The sequence below is a fragment of the Rana temporaria genome, chromosome 13 (assembly GCF_905171775.1).
Source record: "Rana temporaria chromosome 13, aRanTem1.1, whole genome shotgun sequence".
NCBI lineage: Eukaryota > Metazoa > Chordata > Amphibia > Anura > Ranidae > Rana > Rana temporaria.
Genome location: NC_053501.1, coordinates 20,364,945 through 20,380,237, shown reverse-complemented (window position 1 = coordinate 20,380,237; position 15,293 = coordinate 20,364,945). Strand labels below are relative to the sequence as shown.

Here is a 15,293-nt window from a genome sequence, read left to right as displayed (position 1 = left end):
GACAAATGAACTGCTGACACCATAAAAGGAAAATGTAAATAGAGACATCCTGAAACGCTTGTGCAACACTTTGTACTTTCCTGGAAAAAGAAGTGAACCATCTTTAACAGCTGTTCAACTGATAGCACAACATAAATATATAAAGAACAGATATGCCAAGGCACAATAAAAAAAAAAAAAAACCCCAACCTAAAATAGCTTAAATTTCATTTTATTTTGAAAAGGATCTTCCATGGACATGTATTATATGATGCATCTTTGACTTTAATTAGTATGAAATAAAAGTGCTGTAATTAATTTCATCTTAGATTCCACACAGATAGAAATGGACAATTATAAGACAACCGGGAAAAATAAAAATAATAATAAAGTCACTGAAATGAGAGCGTAAACTTTGTAAACTCCTTCATCTGGAACGCTCCGCAAAAGACAGAATGCGATTGTTCAAAGTTTTGAGGTTCCAAAAATCACTGCAGCCTGCGATAACTCTTACACAATTCGTGGTCTCTAATGTCTCCCCATCCCCCGTTTTTCACCAACGGGGACAGAGCACCCATGGAGTATTTCCGGCTGATCACTACGTTCTCAGGAAATAAGTAAGGTTGGTTGCCTGTAAACATGGCCTCGATTTTGGCACTTTCTGTGGTGGGTTTGCAGGATTTCTTATGGTGCATTCCACAACTCCCGATGTGATATATCCGAGGAACTTCGGCAACCATAACTTTCCAGAACTTGGGAAGACAATTGACTGTCAAATGCTGCAAGGTCCAGTCCCAGTTATAGTCATCGTAAGAACAAAACGTGTCTGTACACTCTATGAGCTTTAGATAGGCGTCTCTGGTTATGGCCATCCCCATGTTGTGTTCCGTAGACTTCCATGTTTTCACCTCCACTTTGTCCGCTTTGTCAGTGAAGGTCTGGAGACGAGCATAGGTCCCAATGGTCAACACGTCGCACTCGGGGCATTCCTCGTTTTTCCTGCTCCACATCTTTTTAAGGACGTAGTAGAAGTCCGGAGACAGGTAGTGGTCCTCTTCGATGAAAAGGACTAGACCCTTGTGCTCTTTTAAGGCTTTTACCTTTTCCCAAACAAAATGCAGCTTCCACCACCAGTGGTGCTTGGTTTGTGAGAACTTAGCCTCGCGGTAATGCCCAAAGGAATCTGGGTACTCGGCGTTGATACAACCAAGCTTAATAGCGTCTTTTTTTTCTATGTCCCTAGGGCAGTCTTTCGGGTCGTGCCCTGGAAATTCATTGGGGTATAACTGGATGCTAAATGGGAAAAATATTTGGAGCACTTGACAAAAATCAACACTTGCCACAATCTGATTCAATTCTGCAGACCAGTAATCGTGGCTGAAAATCAACAGAACGTTCTCAATGCCCTTGGCTTGCCGTAAAGACTGCAAGAGATATCTTAAATAGTCAGGTCGATTGTGCACTTGCACTACGATGACCACATCATCCTGTGGCCGGTTGGCAATTTTTTCCAAGTTCTTAATAGTTTGGTCAAAATTCAGCTGAAAAACGACTGATCTGTACACCAGGGTCACGTTATCCACCTCTGGTTTCTGCACCTTCTCAGGGGACGAGTCGTTGGACATTTTCCTATTCCCCGGGGACACATGTGCCCTTCCATTTGTTTTCTCTATGTCCAAGTCTTGGACAAAGTCATTTTTCTTTTGCCTACCACTATTCCACAGCGCCAGGCCGCAGGCTACCACCACTAAGGCCAGGAGGATGACTTTCTTCTTATATATTCGGCACCTCATGTTATAGACAATCCGCAGCAAATCGGAGGGAAGCTGAAATGGCACACAGGGCCTGCCTGTGAGATCCAAATCAAAGCCCAGATGGAAGCATTAAATGCGCAAATGTCTTTGGCTAACTCATCCTCCCATCTGATGAGGACAAGAGCGGCAGTTCCAAGTGGGCGATCGCATGCATCTTCTTTCCCTCCCAGCCTCGCACACATTGACTGAGGCAGATCACTGACTGGAAACAGACTCCATGCAACATCTGCTGGTAAAGGACACGCTGCTCAAGAAACTCACCACAGATCCCCTGCAAAAAAAGAAAAATATATGTTATCCTGAGAGAACAGCAAATAGCACAGGAAACGCTTAACATGCCACGCTCACTGCAAAAATCTATCAGAACAGGACTTTTTTTTTTTTTTTACGATCGTGCTCACAACTCATTCAAATGCCAACAACCATAAAAGCACCATAAAAGCACCCATGCAGTCTAAGTGACAAGGGGCACTACGCTAAAACACCCACGATACCAAAACAGACAAGTATGGGCACACATGGGCAAACTTCTCCTCCTGCCCAGGCCAGAATACATTATCCACTGAGCCGCGGCCCCCATTACCGGCGGGCGCGAGGTCACAATTGCGACCTGGCGCCCGGATTTTGTCGAGCCCTGAGTTACGCTATGTGGCCGTTTTTTTTCCTTCTATTAAATGACACAACCCTTCTACATCTATTTGGGATTCCCTGGACCATCATTTTCTATGAGACAATCAACTAGGAAGTCACCTTTCCCCAAGACTCTCCCTATCCTGCTGGCATTTTGTCATCCCTGGCACAGCATCCTGAAGTCCATAGGATCGCCCAAATTACATTGCGGTCCCACCACACCAGCCTTTTTGACCCATTGAACATAGGTTCTCTGGGGCAGTGTTTCTCAACTCCAGTTCTCAAGGAGCCCCAAACACGTCATGTTTTCAGTTTTTTTTCCCCCAGATGAAACGGCTGTGGTAATTACCAAGGGCCCTTTCACACGGGCCTCCGTGTGTCCGTCAGCTCAGCGGGGATCCTCCGTAAAATCCCCGCTGAGCTGGCAGCTGACAGGGCGGTCCCCGCACACTGTGCAGGGACCGCCCTGTGTTTCCTCCGCTTTCCCCTATGGGGGAGCGGATGAACACGGATCGTGTGTCCGTGTTCATCCGATCCGCTCAGCAGATGGAAGAAAAAAAAAAATAGGATTTTCTTCCGTCCGCAAATGCGGATCTTTCCGGAGGCGGGTGATTACGGGTGTCAGCGGATGGTCATCCGCTGACACCCGCAATCACATAGGGACCCATGTATGTCCCGTTTTCATCCGCAAAGGATAGATGAAAATGCGGACATACAGTCCGTACGTGTGAAAGGGCCCTAAGGCAGTGAAACTGATCAAATCACCTGTGCAAAATAATGGAAAGCCTGAAAACATGACCTGTTGGGGTGCCTGGAGGGCTGGAGTTGAGAAACACTGCTCTAGGGTTCATACATTCTGGTAAGCCTTTTACCTGTGGGGTGGTTCCCCTCACTTCATCGTTTGCACAGATATGCATGGTTTGAAGCAGGGCTGTGGAGTCGGAGGAAATTTTGGGTACCTGGAGTCGGAGTCGGCAAACAATGCACCGACTCCGACTCCTACTAAATTTATATTGGAATAAAAAAAAAAAGCAAGTTTAAATGTCCCAATTCACAAAAAGTTATAATTAATGACTTCTCTACTGTAAGAATAAAGACCAATGCATGCAGTGCCTCACGTAACCGCAAAACGAACATGTTAAGTGACCGTGAAGAAGCATGCTTTTCATGTGCTTCACTATATGGCACGCAACGCACAATTAGGAGCTGCAATACTTATACTTTCCATAGTGTTGTGTTCTGCTTTTACAGGGAACGCAGCGTCCATGTGTAACCTAGCCTCTCACTGATAAGGGATTAAATAAATATGTTTTTTGCAGGACTAGAGAGTGAGACACTTGTATAAGTGAAGGGAATGGAGGGCCAATAGTTTAAGACTGAAGCTGTAAACCATTGGAAAAACTGCTGTCATTTAGCTAAGGCTATAAAAACTATAAAAGAGACGTCGCATAAGCGTTAGAGAACCAGTAAGTGTCCAAATAAAAAAAATTCCAACAGGAGTTTTATAAAGCACTAAAAGAAGTTGAAAAGTATGATCGCTCATCAAAACTTACTGTTGAAGAAGCCATCCTTGTTTATCCAGAGATCGTTAGTGATGTGGCCAGAATAGTTACTGCAATGCCACCCACCCAAGTCAGTGTGGAAAGATTATTTTCAGCCCTAAAAATAATAAAGTCTGACTTAAAGCGGTAGTTCACCCTCACCCACATGATTTTACCATCGAGACAGGCATTGTAGCGCGAGCTACAGCATGCCTGTCCCGATTTTTTTAACCCCGGACTCACCTTGTAATCGTAGATTGTAGATTTCGGCTCCCGCGGGGAATGGGCGTGCCTATGGAGAGGGAGGATGATTGACGGCCGGCCCTGGCACGTCACTCTCCCCGAAGACAGCCGGAGTAGGTCTCGGCTCTTCACGGCGCCTGCGCACAGGCTATGCGCAGGCGCCGTGAAGAGCCAAGCCTATTTCGGCTATTTCCGGAGAAGCGTGACGCGCCAGAGCCGGCCGTCAATCATCCTCCGTCTCCATAGGCACGCCCATTCCCCGGTATCTTCGATGTACGAGTACAAGGTGAGTACGGGGGTAAAAAAATCGGGACAGGCATACTGTAGCTCGCGCTACAATGCCTGATTTTATGGTAGTAGAAAAATAAAATAAAAATTTCCGTTCATAGGGTGAACCCCCGCTTTAAGAGCCTCTATGAAAGAGGATCTGGCAGAGGCAATTCTCTTCCTTAGAACTCTACATTGAATTGATTTGCATTTGCTAAGCCTATAACTACATTTCAAGATTAATATAAACCATTTCTAGGTTTTACAGATTTTGTTTTTGGTTCATTATAGATGAGCTTTGTTTTTGTTCTAAAACAAACAAATAATGTGGTTTGCATTTTTGAACTGGTAAAGATCCTGTTCCTGATGTTTATGCCTGCTGCTACTATCCAGTCACTTGATTGTTTTCATTGTGTTTGTCTTTTGCTTAAACTGTGCAATACAGTAGACTGTTGGCTTCCCAGCCAGTAGTCCTGTGGTAGGTTGCGTTTCTTTCCCTCAAGGAATGTATAAAATACATTCGCATATTAATACAGAGGAGTCGGAGTCGGAAGTACATAAAACTGAGGAGTCGGAACATTTATCTACCGACTCCACAGCCCTGGTTTGAAGTCATCCATATTTTGAACTTTGTCAACACCGAAGTTTGACCACTCCAAGGACAGATAGTCTTTGCATTTTTGCACCTGTTTTGAATTTCCTGCATATAGATATTACATTGTTCACCAACAATATTTGAGCACTTTTTTTTATCAAGTTTTTACGTATGGATTTTTGATTAGCGCTTCACTTTTTTGTTTCCACATATACTCAGTAAGTGAATAAAAATCATTAAAAAAAAACACAGCATTATCAAATTATTTTAATAAAATGCTTTTGGAGTAAAAAAAATCTACATAGGATACATTAAATCATTTAGTTTATTCAGCATGAAATGGAGCTTAGTTATGTAGCACAAGGCTGTATATTCTGCAAGACTTACATTTTTGGTAAACTCATTCAATGAATGCAAGCAGAGATAACATGCATCACATTGATGCATTCACACAATGTCACAGTAACCATGAGATAAGACAAAGTTCAGGAAAATTCCTTTATCCCATGGTTTTGAAAATCTATGTACACTGCAAACTGTATGATTGAATCAGCTCCGATATTGCCATTTTACTAACCAGACAGCTTATTATTCTAAATAGGAAACCTTCATTTTGTTTATAAATATTAAAGATTCCAACAACCAGCAAGAATAAGTTCTTACATTTAAAGAGCACCTGTCATTTCAGATCCATCATGGCAGCGCCTGTTAGCGGGCATCCACTCACCTGCTGCCGCCACGTCCCTCACCTTGTGGTGTTACTGCCACATCACCAGCCATCCCATTAAAGTGAATGGGACTGTCGGTAAGTCAACAGCAGGTGAGAGGAGCCGCTGCGGGACAGATGACAGTTGCTCTTTAACTGCTTGCCGACCAGCCGCCGTCATTCTACGGCGGCAGGTCGGCTCTCCTGGGCGAGAGCACGTCATACTACGTTGGCTCTTTGAGCCACCACTAGGGGCGCGTGCCCCCGACTCCCGTGCGTGTGCCCGGCGGGCGCGATCGCCGCCGGGCACACGCGATTGTTCGTTACAGAGCGGGTGACCGGGAGCTGTGTGTGTAAACACACAGCTCCCGGTCCTGTCAGCGGGGGAAATGCTGATCTTCTGTTCATACAATGTATGAACAGAGGATCAGTTTCCCCTAGTGAGTCCACCCCCCCTACAGTTAGAACACACAAGGGACATACTTGACCCCTTCCCCGCCCCCTAGTGTTAACCCCTTCACTGCCAGTGGCATTTTTATAGCAATCCAATGCATTTTTATAGCACTGATCGCTATAAAAATGCCAATGGTCCCAAAAATGTGTCAAAAGTGTCCGCCATAATGTCGCAGTACCGAAAAAAAAAAAAAAAAAAAAAACGCTGATCGCCGCCATTACTAGTAAAAAAAAATATTAATAAAAATGCCATAAAAATACCCCCTATTTTGTAAACGCTATAACTTTTGCGCAAACCAATCAATTAACGCTTATTGCGATTTTTTTTTACGAAAAATATATAGAAGAATACGTATAGGCCTAAACTGAGGAAAATTTTTTTTTTTTATATATATTTGGGGGATATTTATTATGGCAAAAAGTAAAAAATATTCATTTTTTTCAAAATTGTCGCTATATTTTTGTTTATAGCGCAAAAACTAAAAACCGCAGAGGTGATCAAATACCACCAAAAGAAAGCTCTATTTGTGGGAAAAAAAGGACGCCAATTTTGTTTGGGAGCCACGTCGCACGACCGCGCAATTGTCTGTTAAAGCGACGCAGTTCCGAATCGCAGTCTGTTTGAACGATCAGGAACCAGTGGGACCTGCTCTCAATCAATTGACCACTGTGACAGCCGGTTACAGGTGTAATAGCCCAGTTAAAGCAGAGTTCCACCCAAAAGTGGAACTTCTGCTCATCTGCCTCCTCCCACCTCTGGTGCCACATTTGGCACCTTTTGGGGGGGGGGTTTGGGTTGATGAGCAGGTACCCTGTCCCCACTTTCATCTGACCTTGCCCCGTGGTGAAGTACGTCAGAAGTCCAGCCTCCTCCTACTGCTGGGCCAGTAGAAGAGCACAGCATGCGCTTCGTGCATGCGCAGTAGGCTTCATGGCAGGGTTCCCTTACCAACAATGGGGGTGGCAGCACCCAACAGCCAGTGGAAACATCAGCTGCGGTGCCAACATTGCTGGACTCCAGGACAGGCAAGTGTCCTAATGTTAAAAGTCAGCAGCTAGAGTGTAGCCGCCGACTTAATTTTTGGAGGGGAAGGCAGAACTCCACTTACCCCCCGGACCATATTGCTGGTCAAAGACCAGAGCACTTTTTGCGATTCGGCACTGCGTCCCTTCAACTGACAATTGCGCGGTCGTGCGATGTGGCTCCCAAACGAAATTGGCATCCTTTTTTCCCCCACAAATAGAGCTTTCTTTTGGTGGCATTTGATCACCTCTGCGTTTTTTTTTTTTTTTGCTCTAGAAACAAAAATATAGCGACAATTTTGAAAAAAAATTATATTTTTAACTTTTTGCTGTAATAAATATCCCCCAAAAATATATCAAAAAACGTTTTTTTTCCCCCTCAGTTTAGGCCGATACGTATTCTTCTACATATTTTTCGTAAAAAAAAAAATATCGCAATAAGCGTTTCATTGGTTTGCGCAAAAGTTATAGCGTTTACAAAATAGGGGGTATTTTTATTAATATTTTTTTTTTTTTTACTAGTAATGGCGGCGATCAGCGATTTTTTTTTCGGTACTGCGACATTATGGCAGACACTTTTGACACATTTTTGGGACCATTGGCATTTTTATAGCGATCAGTGCTATAAAAATGCATTGGATTACTATAAAAATGCCACTGGCAGGGAAGGGGTTAACACTAGGGGGCGGGGAAGGGGTCAAGTGTGTTCCCTGGGTGTGTTCTTACTGTGGGGGGGGGGGGGGGGTGTGTTCTCACTAGGGGAAATCACTGATCTTCTGTTCATACGTTGTATGAACAGAGGATCAGCACTTCCCCCCCTGACAGGACCGGGGACACAGGACAGGACACAGCTCCCGGTCCCCGCTTTGTGACGAGCAATCGCGGGTGCCCGGCGGCGATCGCGCCTGCCGGGCACGGGATTCAGGGGCGATCCTAGTATCCTGCGAGAGAGCCGACGTAGAGCTACGGGCTCTCGCGCAGGGGAGCCAACCTGCTGCCATAAAACGACGGCGGCAAGTAGTTAAAAAACATGCCGGGTGGGTAGGAAGGTGTTAAGGTTGCAACAACTAGGCAGATCCTGAAGGAATCGTCATCAGTCATCACTGCTCCCAGGTTACTGTGACACGGACTGCCCAAGGAGATCACACAAAGGGACGGAACAATGCTGGAAATCTTTTTGTTTGCCATACGCTCCAGTTTGTTTAGATCTCATACATCACACAACTATCAATTCCGCTGTAACCCAATGTGCAGAGTGAAGACGTCTGTCTATACCGCCTGATGTTTTCACTTCCCGATTCTGTCCTGTGATGAAGTCTGCAGGTAACGGCTCCAACAAACGTGTACCAATTATTTTTTAAACGGAGCCATAAATAGGTGTAGATGGTCCGCAGTGGGATAAGTGGTTGGAGGAGAACGTGAATCTTCACATCACGGAGGGGGCCTGCAGAAACGGGGACATTTGTCAAAGCAAACCCCACACTCCCGACACATACTGTGCAGGAAACACTCCCACATTTCACAACCTTCATAAAGTATGCAAATCACCAGATCTATGCAAACACCAAGCAGGCCATGCATGTGACACGGGTACAACAGGAATGTGCAAACACGACCCGCGTGGTATTTTCTGCCCAGAGATCATAGAGACGTTACTTCCCAATGTGCAAGGCAGATGCCCTGTACAGTACAACCCCGTCACAGACGCACATTAGAAGTATGCAGACTTTATTTGGTGCCAACAGCTTGCACAGTGCTTTACAAAACAGGTACAAGAGAGTATCTATCTATCTATCTATCTATCTATCTATATATATATAGTCAAAGAAAACCTGTTGTCTTTTGGTGTTGAAATAGGAGGGGAGGGGAAGGAATGCAATTGTTAATAGACCGATACATGTACACTAAATTTTATATGTATTATGTTTCAATTGTATCCTTTGTGTTAAGATTAAAGGGGTTGTAAAGGTACAATTTTTTTTTTTCCTAAATAGCTTCCTTTACCTTAGCGCAGTCCTCCTTCACTTACCTCATCCTTCCATTTTGCTATTAAATGTCCTTATTTCTTCTGAGAAATCCTCACTTCCTGTTCTCCTGTCTGTAACTCCACACAGTAATGCAAGGCTTTCTCCCTGGTGTGGAGTGTCGTGCTCGCCCCCTCCCTTGGACTACAGGGGAGTCAAGACGCTCTCTACGTTGCAAATAGAGAAAATAGCTGTGTGTTAGTGTGCATCCTGACTCTACTGTAGTCCAAGGGAGGGGGTGAGCTTTGAATGACAATTGCGCGGTCATGCTACACTGTACCCAAACAATTTTTTTATCATTTTGTTCCCACAAATAGAGCTTTCTTTTGGTGGTATGTGATCACCTCTGCGATTTTTCTTTTTTGCGCAACAACTAAAAAAAGGCCGAATTTTTTTTTGTAAATAAGTTTTCTTCATTTACGGGCACTGATATGGCAGCACTGATGGGCACTGATATGGCAGCACCGATGGGGAGGCACTGATGGGCATCACTTTTTTAATCCCATGTGGCCAGTCAGTGCCCATTTGTGGGCACCGATTGGCATCTATTCTCATTTTTTTTCTTATTGCCCCCTTCCCTGGTGGTCCAGTGTGGGCATCCGGGGGGGTTGGGGGGCATCGTTGATAAACAATCAGTGCGAACCCCCCCGTCAGGAGAGCCGCCGATAGGCTCTCCTCTACTTGCGTTTGGGAAGGTCAGTGGCAGAGACTGTACCAAGGTTCTGTGGGACGCCCCGGCTGCTAGGACTAGTGAGAGGGGCCTAATACCCACTCTGGCTGCTAGGACTAGTGAGAGGGGCCTATCCAGGGGCACAATACCCACTCTGGCTGCTAGGACTAGTGAGAGAGGCCTATCCAGGGGCACAATACCCACTCTGGCTGCTAGGACTAGTGAGAGGGGCCTATCCAGGGGCACAATACCCACTCTGGCTGCTAGGACTAGTGAGAGAGGCCTATCCGGGGGGCACAATACCCACTCTGGCTGCTAGGACTAGTGAGAGGGGCCTATCCAGGGGCACAATACCCACTCTGGCTGCTAGGACTAGTGAGAGAGGCCTATCCGGGGGGCACAATACCCACTCTGGCTGATAGGACTAGTGAGAGAGGCCTATCCGGGGGGCACAATACCCACTCTGGCTGCTAGGACTAGTGAGAGAGGCCTATCCAGGGGCACAATACCCATTCTGGCTGCTAGGACTAGTGAGAGAGGCCTATCCAGGGGGCACAATACCCACTCTGGCTGCTAGGACTAGTGAGAGGGGCCTATCCAGGGGGCACAATACCCACTCTGGCTGCTAGGACTAGTGAGAGGGGCCTATTCAGGGGCACAATACCCACTCTGGCTGCTAGGACTAGTGAGAGAGGCCTATCCAGGGGGCACAATACCCACTCTGGCTGCTAGGACTAGTGAGAGAGGCCTATCCGGGGGGCACAATACCCACTCTGGCTGCTAGGACTAGTGAGAGAGGCCTATCCAGGGGGCACAATACCCACTCTGGCTGCTAGGACTAGTGAGAGAGGCCTATCCGGGGGGCACAATACCCACTCTGCCTGCTAGGACTAGTGAGAGAGGCCTATCCGGGGGCACAATACCCACTCTGGCTGCTAGGCCTAGTGAGAGAGGCCTATCCGGGGGCACAATACCCACTCTGGCTGCTAGGACTAGTGAGAGAGGCCTATCCAGGGGGCACAATACCCACTCTGGCTGCTAGGACTAGTGAGAGGGGCCTATCCAGGGGCACAATACCCACTCTGGCTGCTAGGACTAGTGAGAGAGGCCTATCCGGGGGGCACAATACCCACTCTGGCTGCTAGGACTAGTGAGAGAGGCCTATCCGGGGGGCACAATACCCACTCTGGCTGCTAGGACTAGTGAGAGAGGCCTATCCAGGGGCACAATACCCATTCTGGCTGCTAGGACTAGGGAGAGAGGCCTATCCAGGGGGCACAATACCCACTCTGGCTGCTAGGACTAGTGAGAGGGGCCTATTCAGGGGCACAATACCCACTCTGGCTGCTAGGACTAGTGAGAGAGGCCTATCCAGGGGGCACAATACCCACTCTGGCTGCTAGGACTAGTGAGAGAGGCCTATCCGGGGGCACAATACCCACTCTGCCTGCTAGGACTAGTGAGAGAGGCCTATCCAGGGGGCACAATACCCACTCTGGCTGCTAGGACTAGTGAGAGAGGCCTATCCAGGGGGCACAATACCCACTCTGGCTGTGGCGACGAGAGTTTATGTTTGGGAGCAGGAGTGCTTTCTATCAAGTTCTATGCCTGAACCCACTACCTATACCCCCTACCTCACCTCTTCAACCTACTGTTCGTTCTTTTACCACGTTCGGTGAATAAAACAAAGAAAAAGGAACGCAACGTGCGGACATTGACTTTGTTCCAGCTCTCATCCAGTACCCTAGAAAGCGGAGAAGTAGAGGTAAGGTGCCACCCAAACTAAACCAGCAGCTCCTTCGGGGGTAGTGCTACACACTATTCACTTCCTGTTCTATAACCAAAAACAGGAAGTGAGAGAAAATCCCTCCAGTGAGGGAATTCCTGGCTCTCGTCAGAATAAGTGTCCTTGTTGGAAGATTTTTTCCTCCGTTACTTCTCTGGGGGACAACCCAAAATTTAGGATTTTTTTTTTACTTTCAGCGATGATGGTAAACAAGACAACTAGAGAGGGTGAATCTCCCCAAACGGGGACACAGACAGCAATAAAAACTCAACAGGGGCTGTAATCCTTTACAACTTTATCCAAAAAAAACACACACACCACACACTTTGGTGACTTTAGGATACACTTAGCTCTACTCTCACCCCCCTCCCCCTCTAATGTATTGCTGACAGGAAAAGAAAGATGCAGTCTTATGATCCTCCAGTCCCGGGTCTTTTCCTCTTCCTTTGTTTACATCCGGAGGGGTCCTTCTTTGGGTGTCCGTGTCACTGCCTCTGACATGGACACTTCCCATTGGCTGTACAGTGGAAGGTTTTCTCAGGACCAAGAAGATAAATGATGTATCGCAGGAGGACCAATCATCTGCAGAGAAGGATTAGCACTCAGGAGTGTCCCTGGTGTGAGACCTGGATAGGGAACGGAGGTCGGTTTGGGGGGGGGGGGGGGCATATTTACCTAGAGAGGGGCTTTATGTGTCGGAGTTTACCTGTGTGGATGCAATTATACTGGAAATAAAAAGTTCCAACTGTCTCTAACCAAGGCAGACCCAAAGGGGAGGGGGCCCCTTTCTGAGGCAGACCTTGGGGGGGCCCCCTTTCTGAGGCAGACCTGGGGGGCCCTTTCTGAGGCAGACCTGGGGGGCCCTTTCTGAGGCAGACCTGGGGGGCCCTTTCTGAGGCAGACCTGGGGGGCCCTTTCTGAGGCAGACCTGGGGGGGGGGGGCCCTTTCGGAGGCAGACCTGGGGGGGGGGGGCCCTTTCTGAGGCAGACCTGGGGGGGGGGGCCCTTTCTGAGGCAGACCTGGGGGGGGGCCCTTTCTGAGGCAGACCTGGGGGGGGGCCCTTTCTGAGGCAGACCTGTGGGGGGGGGGCCTTTCTGAGGCAGACCTGGGGGGGGGCCCTTTCTGAGGCAGACCTGGGGGGGGGGGCCTTTCTGAGGCAGACCTGGGGGGGGGGCCTTTCTGATGCAGACCTGGGGGGGGGGGGCCTTTCTGAGGCAGACCTGGGGGGGGGCCCTTTCTGAGGCAGACCTGGGGGGCCCTTTCTGAGGCAGACCTGGGGGGGGGGCCTTTCTGAGGCAGACCTGGGGGGGGGGGGGCCTTTCTGAGGCAGACCTGGGGGGGGCCCTTTCTGAGGCAGACCTGGGGGGCCCTTTCTGAGGCAGACCTGGGGGGGGGGGCTTTCTGAGGCAGACCTGGGGGGGGCCCTTTCTGAGGCAGACCTGGGGGGGGCCCTTTCTGAGGCAGACCTGGGGGGGGGGGGCCTTTATGAAGCAGACCTGTGGGGGGGGGGGGCTTTCTGAGGCAGACCTGGGGGGGGGCTTTCTGAGGCAGACCTGGGGGGGGGGCTTTCTGAGGCAGACCTGGGGGGGGGGGCCTTTCTGAGGCAGACCTGGGGGGGGGGGGGGGCCTTTCTGAGGCAGACCTGGGGGGGGGGGGGCCTTTCTGAGGCAGACCTGGGGGGGGGCCTTTCTGAGGCAGACCTGGGGGGGGGGGGCCTTTCTGAGGCAGACCTGGGGGGGGGGGGCCTTCTGAGGCAGACCTGGGGGGGGGGGGCCTTTCTGAGGCAGACCTGGGGGGGGGGGGCCTTTCTGAGGCAGACCTGGGGGGGGGGCCTTTCTGAGGCAGACCTGGGGGGGGGGGCCTTTCTGAGGCAGACCTGGGGGGGGGGGCCTTTCTGGGGCAGACCTGGGGGGGGGGCCTTTCTGAGGCAGACCTGGGGGGGGGGGGCCTTTCTGAGGCAGACCTGGGGGGGGGCCTTTCTGAGGCAGACCGGGGGGGGGGGGGCCTTTCTGAGGCAGACCTGGGGGGGGGGGCCTTTCTGAGGCAGACCTGGGGGGGGCCTTTCTGAGGCAGACCTGGGGGGGGGGGCCTTTCTGAGGCAGACCTGGGGGGGGGGCCTTTCTGAGGCAGACCTGGAGGGGGGGGGGGCCTTTCTGAGGCAGACCTGGAGGGGGGGGGGGGCCTTTCTGAGGCAGACCTGGAGGGGGGGGGGGCCTTTCTGAGGCAGACCTGGAGGGGGGGGGGGCCTTTCTGAGGCAGACCTGGGGGGGGGGGGGCCTTTCTGAGGCAGACCTGGGGGGGGGGCCTTTCTGAGGCAGACCTGGAGGGGGGGGGGCCTTTCTGAGGCAGACCTGGAGGGGGGGGGGCCTTTCTGAGGCAGACCTGGAGGGGGGGGGGGCCTTTCTGAGGCAGACCTGGAGGGGGGGGGGGCCTTTCTGAGGCAGACCTGGGGGGGGGGGGGCCCTTTCTGAGGCAGACCTGGGGGGGGGGCCCTTTCTGAGGCAGACCTGGGGGGGGGGGGGCCTTTCTGAGGCAGACCTGGGGGGGGGCCCTTTCTGAGGCAGACCTGGGGGGGGCCTTTATGAGGCAGACCTGGGGGGGCCTTTATGAGGCAGACCGGGGGGGGGGGGCTTTATGAAGCAGACCTGTGGGGGGGGGGGGCTTTCTGAGGCAGACCTGGGGGGGGGGCTTTCTGAGGCAGACCTGGGGGGGGGGGGGCTTTCTGAGGCAGACCTGTGGGGGGGGGGCCTTTCTGAGGCAGACCTGGGGCCCCCCCTTTCCCTGAGTTGTGTGTCCCCCACTCCTGACGTTATCTATTCCTCAGGTAGGTGGTGTCCCCTCAGTGGAGCCATCTTCAGGTATTTGGGGGGGGGGGGGTGACACTATGTCCCGTCCCCGGGAATGATGTCCGGTACACGGAGCTCCCCTCCCTCAGGCCCTCACACTGAGTGATGACAGGAGAACACACCGACCACCCCTTCACGTGCCCCTCACCCCGGCGGGAAACCAGAGCCCCTCCCCCTTTCTCCAGAACAGACTCACCGCTCACCTCACCTGGAGCTCGGGCTGCCGCTCTTCTGTCAGTCTGAGTCTCCTTCTCTCCCCCCCGCCGAGCTCACTGACCCAGCGTCCTGCCCGGCTCCGCCCCCTCGCCTTTACCATTCGCTGACAGCACTCGTGACGTTGTGCTGCGGGCTAAGGAACCTCCCGCCTTCCGCGCCGCAACCAACCAAGAGTTAATAAAATTAGGCTGGTCACCGGCATCTGTGATTGGTTGAACCTGAAGAAGCCCCTGCAGTCTAGAGCCAATAAAAAAGGACGTCGCCGCCGTACAGGGGACATGGTCTGCGTAGCCAATGAGACGACATTTTACGGAAAGCGGCGGCATCAAAGGGTGCCAAGGCTACTAGGTCAGCCAATGAGCAAAGAGGCTTTGAAGAAAGGGGAAGGGGAGGTACTCTTTCGACCAATGAAATGACACAATCGGGTGTAGGGGCGGGCCAGGAGGCGACTGACAGCTTAGCGAGCCAATAAAAAGATCATATTTGAGACAGGTAAATG

General features: G+C 50.4%; 1 protein-coding gene across 3 annotated transcripts; it reads right to left on the bottom strand.

Moving 5' to 3' along the window:
* Positions 1-246: 246 nt before the first annotated feature.
* MGAT2 (alpha-1,6-mannosyl-glycoprotein 2-beta-N-acetylglucosaminyltransferase) lies at positions 247-14,928 on the bottom strand. 3 transcript variants are annotated; one of them, XM_040333954.1, is made up of 2 exons: positions 14,775-14,928; positions 247-2,064 (listed from the first exon to the last, which is right to left on the bottom strand). In XM_040333954.1, exon 2 carries the CDS (start codon positions 1,770-1,772, stop codon positions 468-470), a length of 1,305 nt encoding a protein of 434 aa, XP_040189888.1. In that variant the 5' UTR covers positions 1,773-2,064; positions 14,775-14,928; the 3' UTR covers positions 247-467. The 3 variants fall into 3 exon arrangements, with proteins under 3 accessions (XP_040189888.1, XP_040189887.1, XP_040189885.1); XM_040333953.1 differs by having other exon boundaries at positions 14,782-14,928; XM_040333951.1 differs by having other exon boundaries at positions 14,787-14,928.
* Positions 14,929-15,293: the final 365 nt, after the last annotated feature.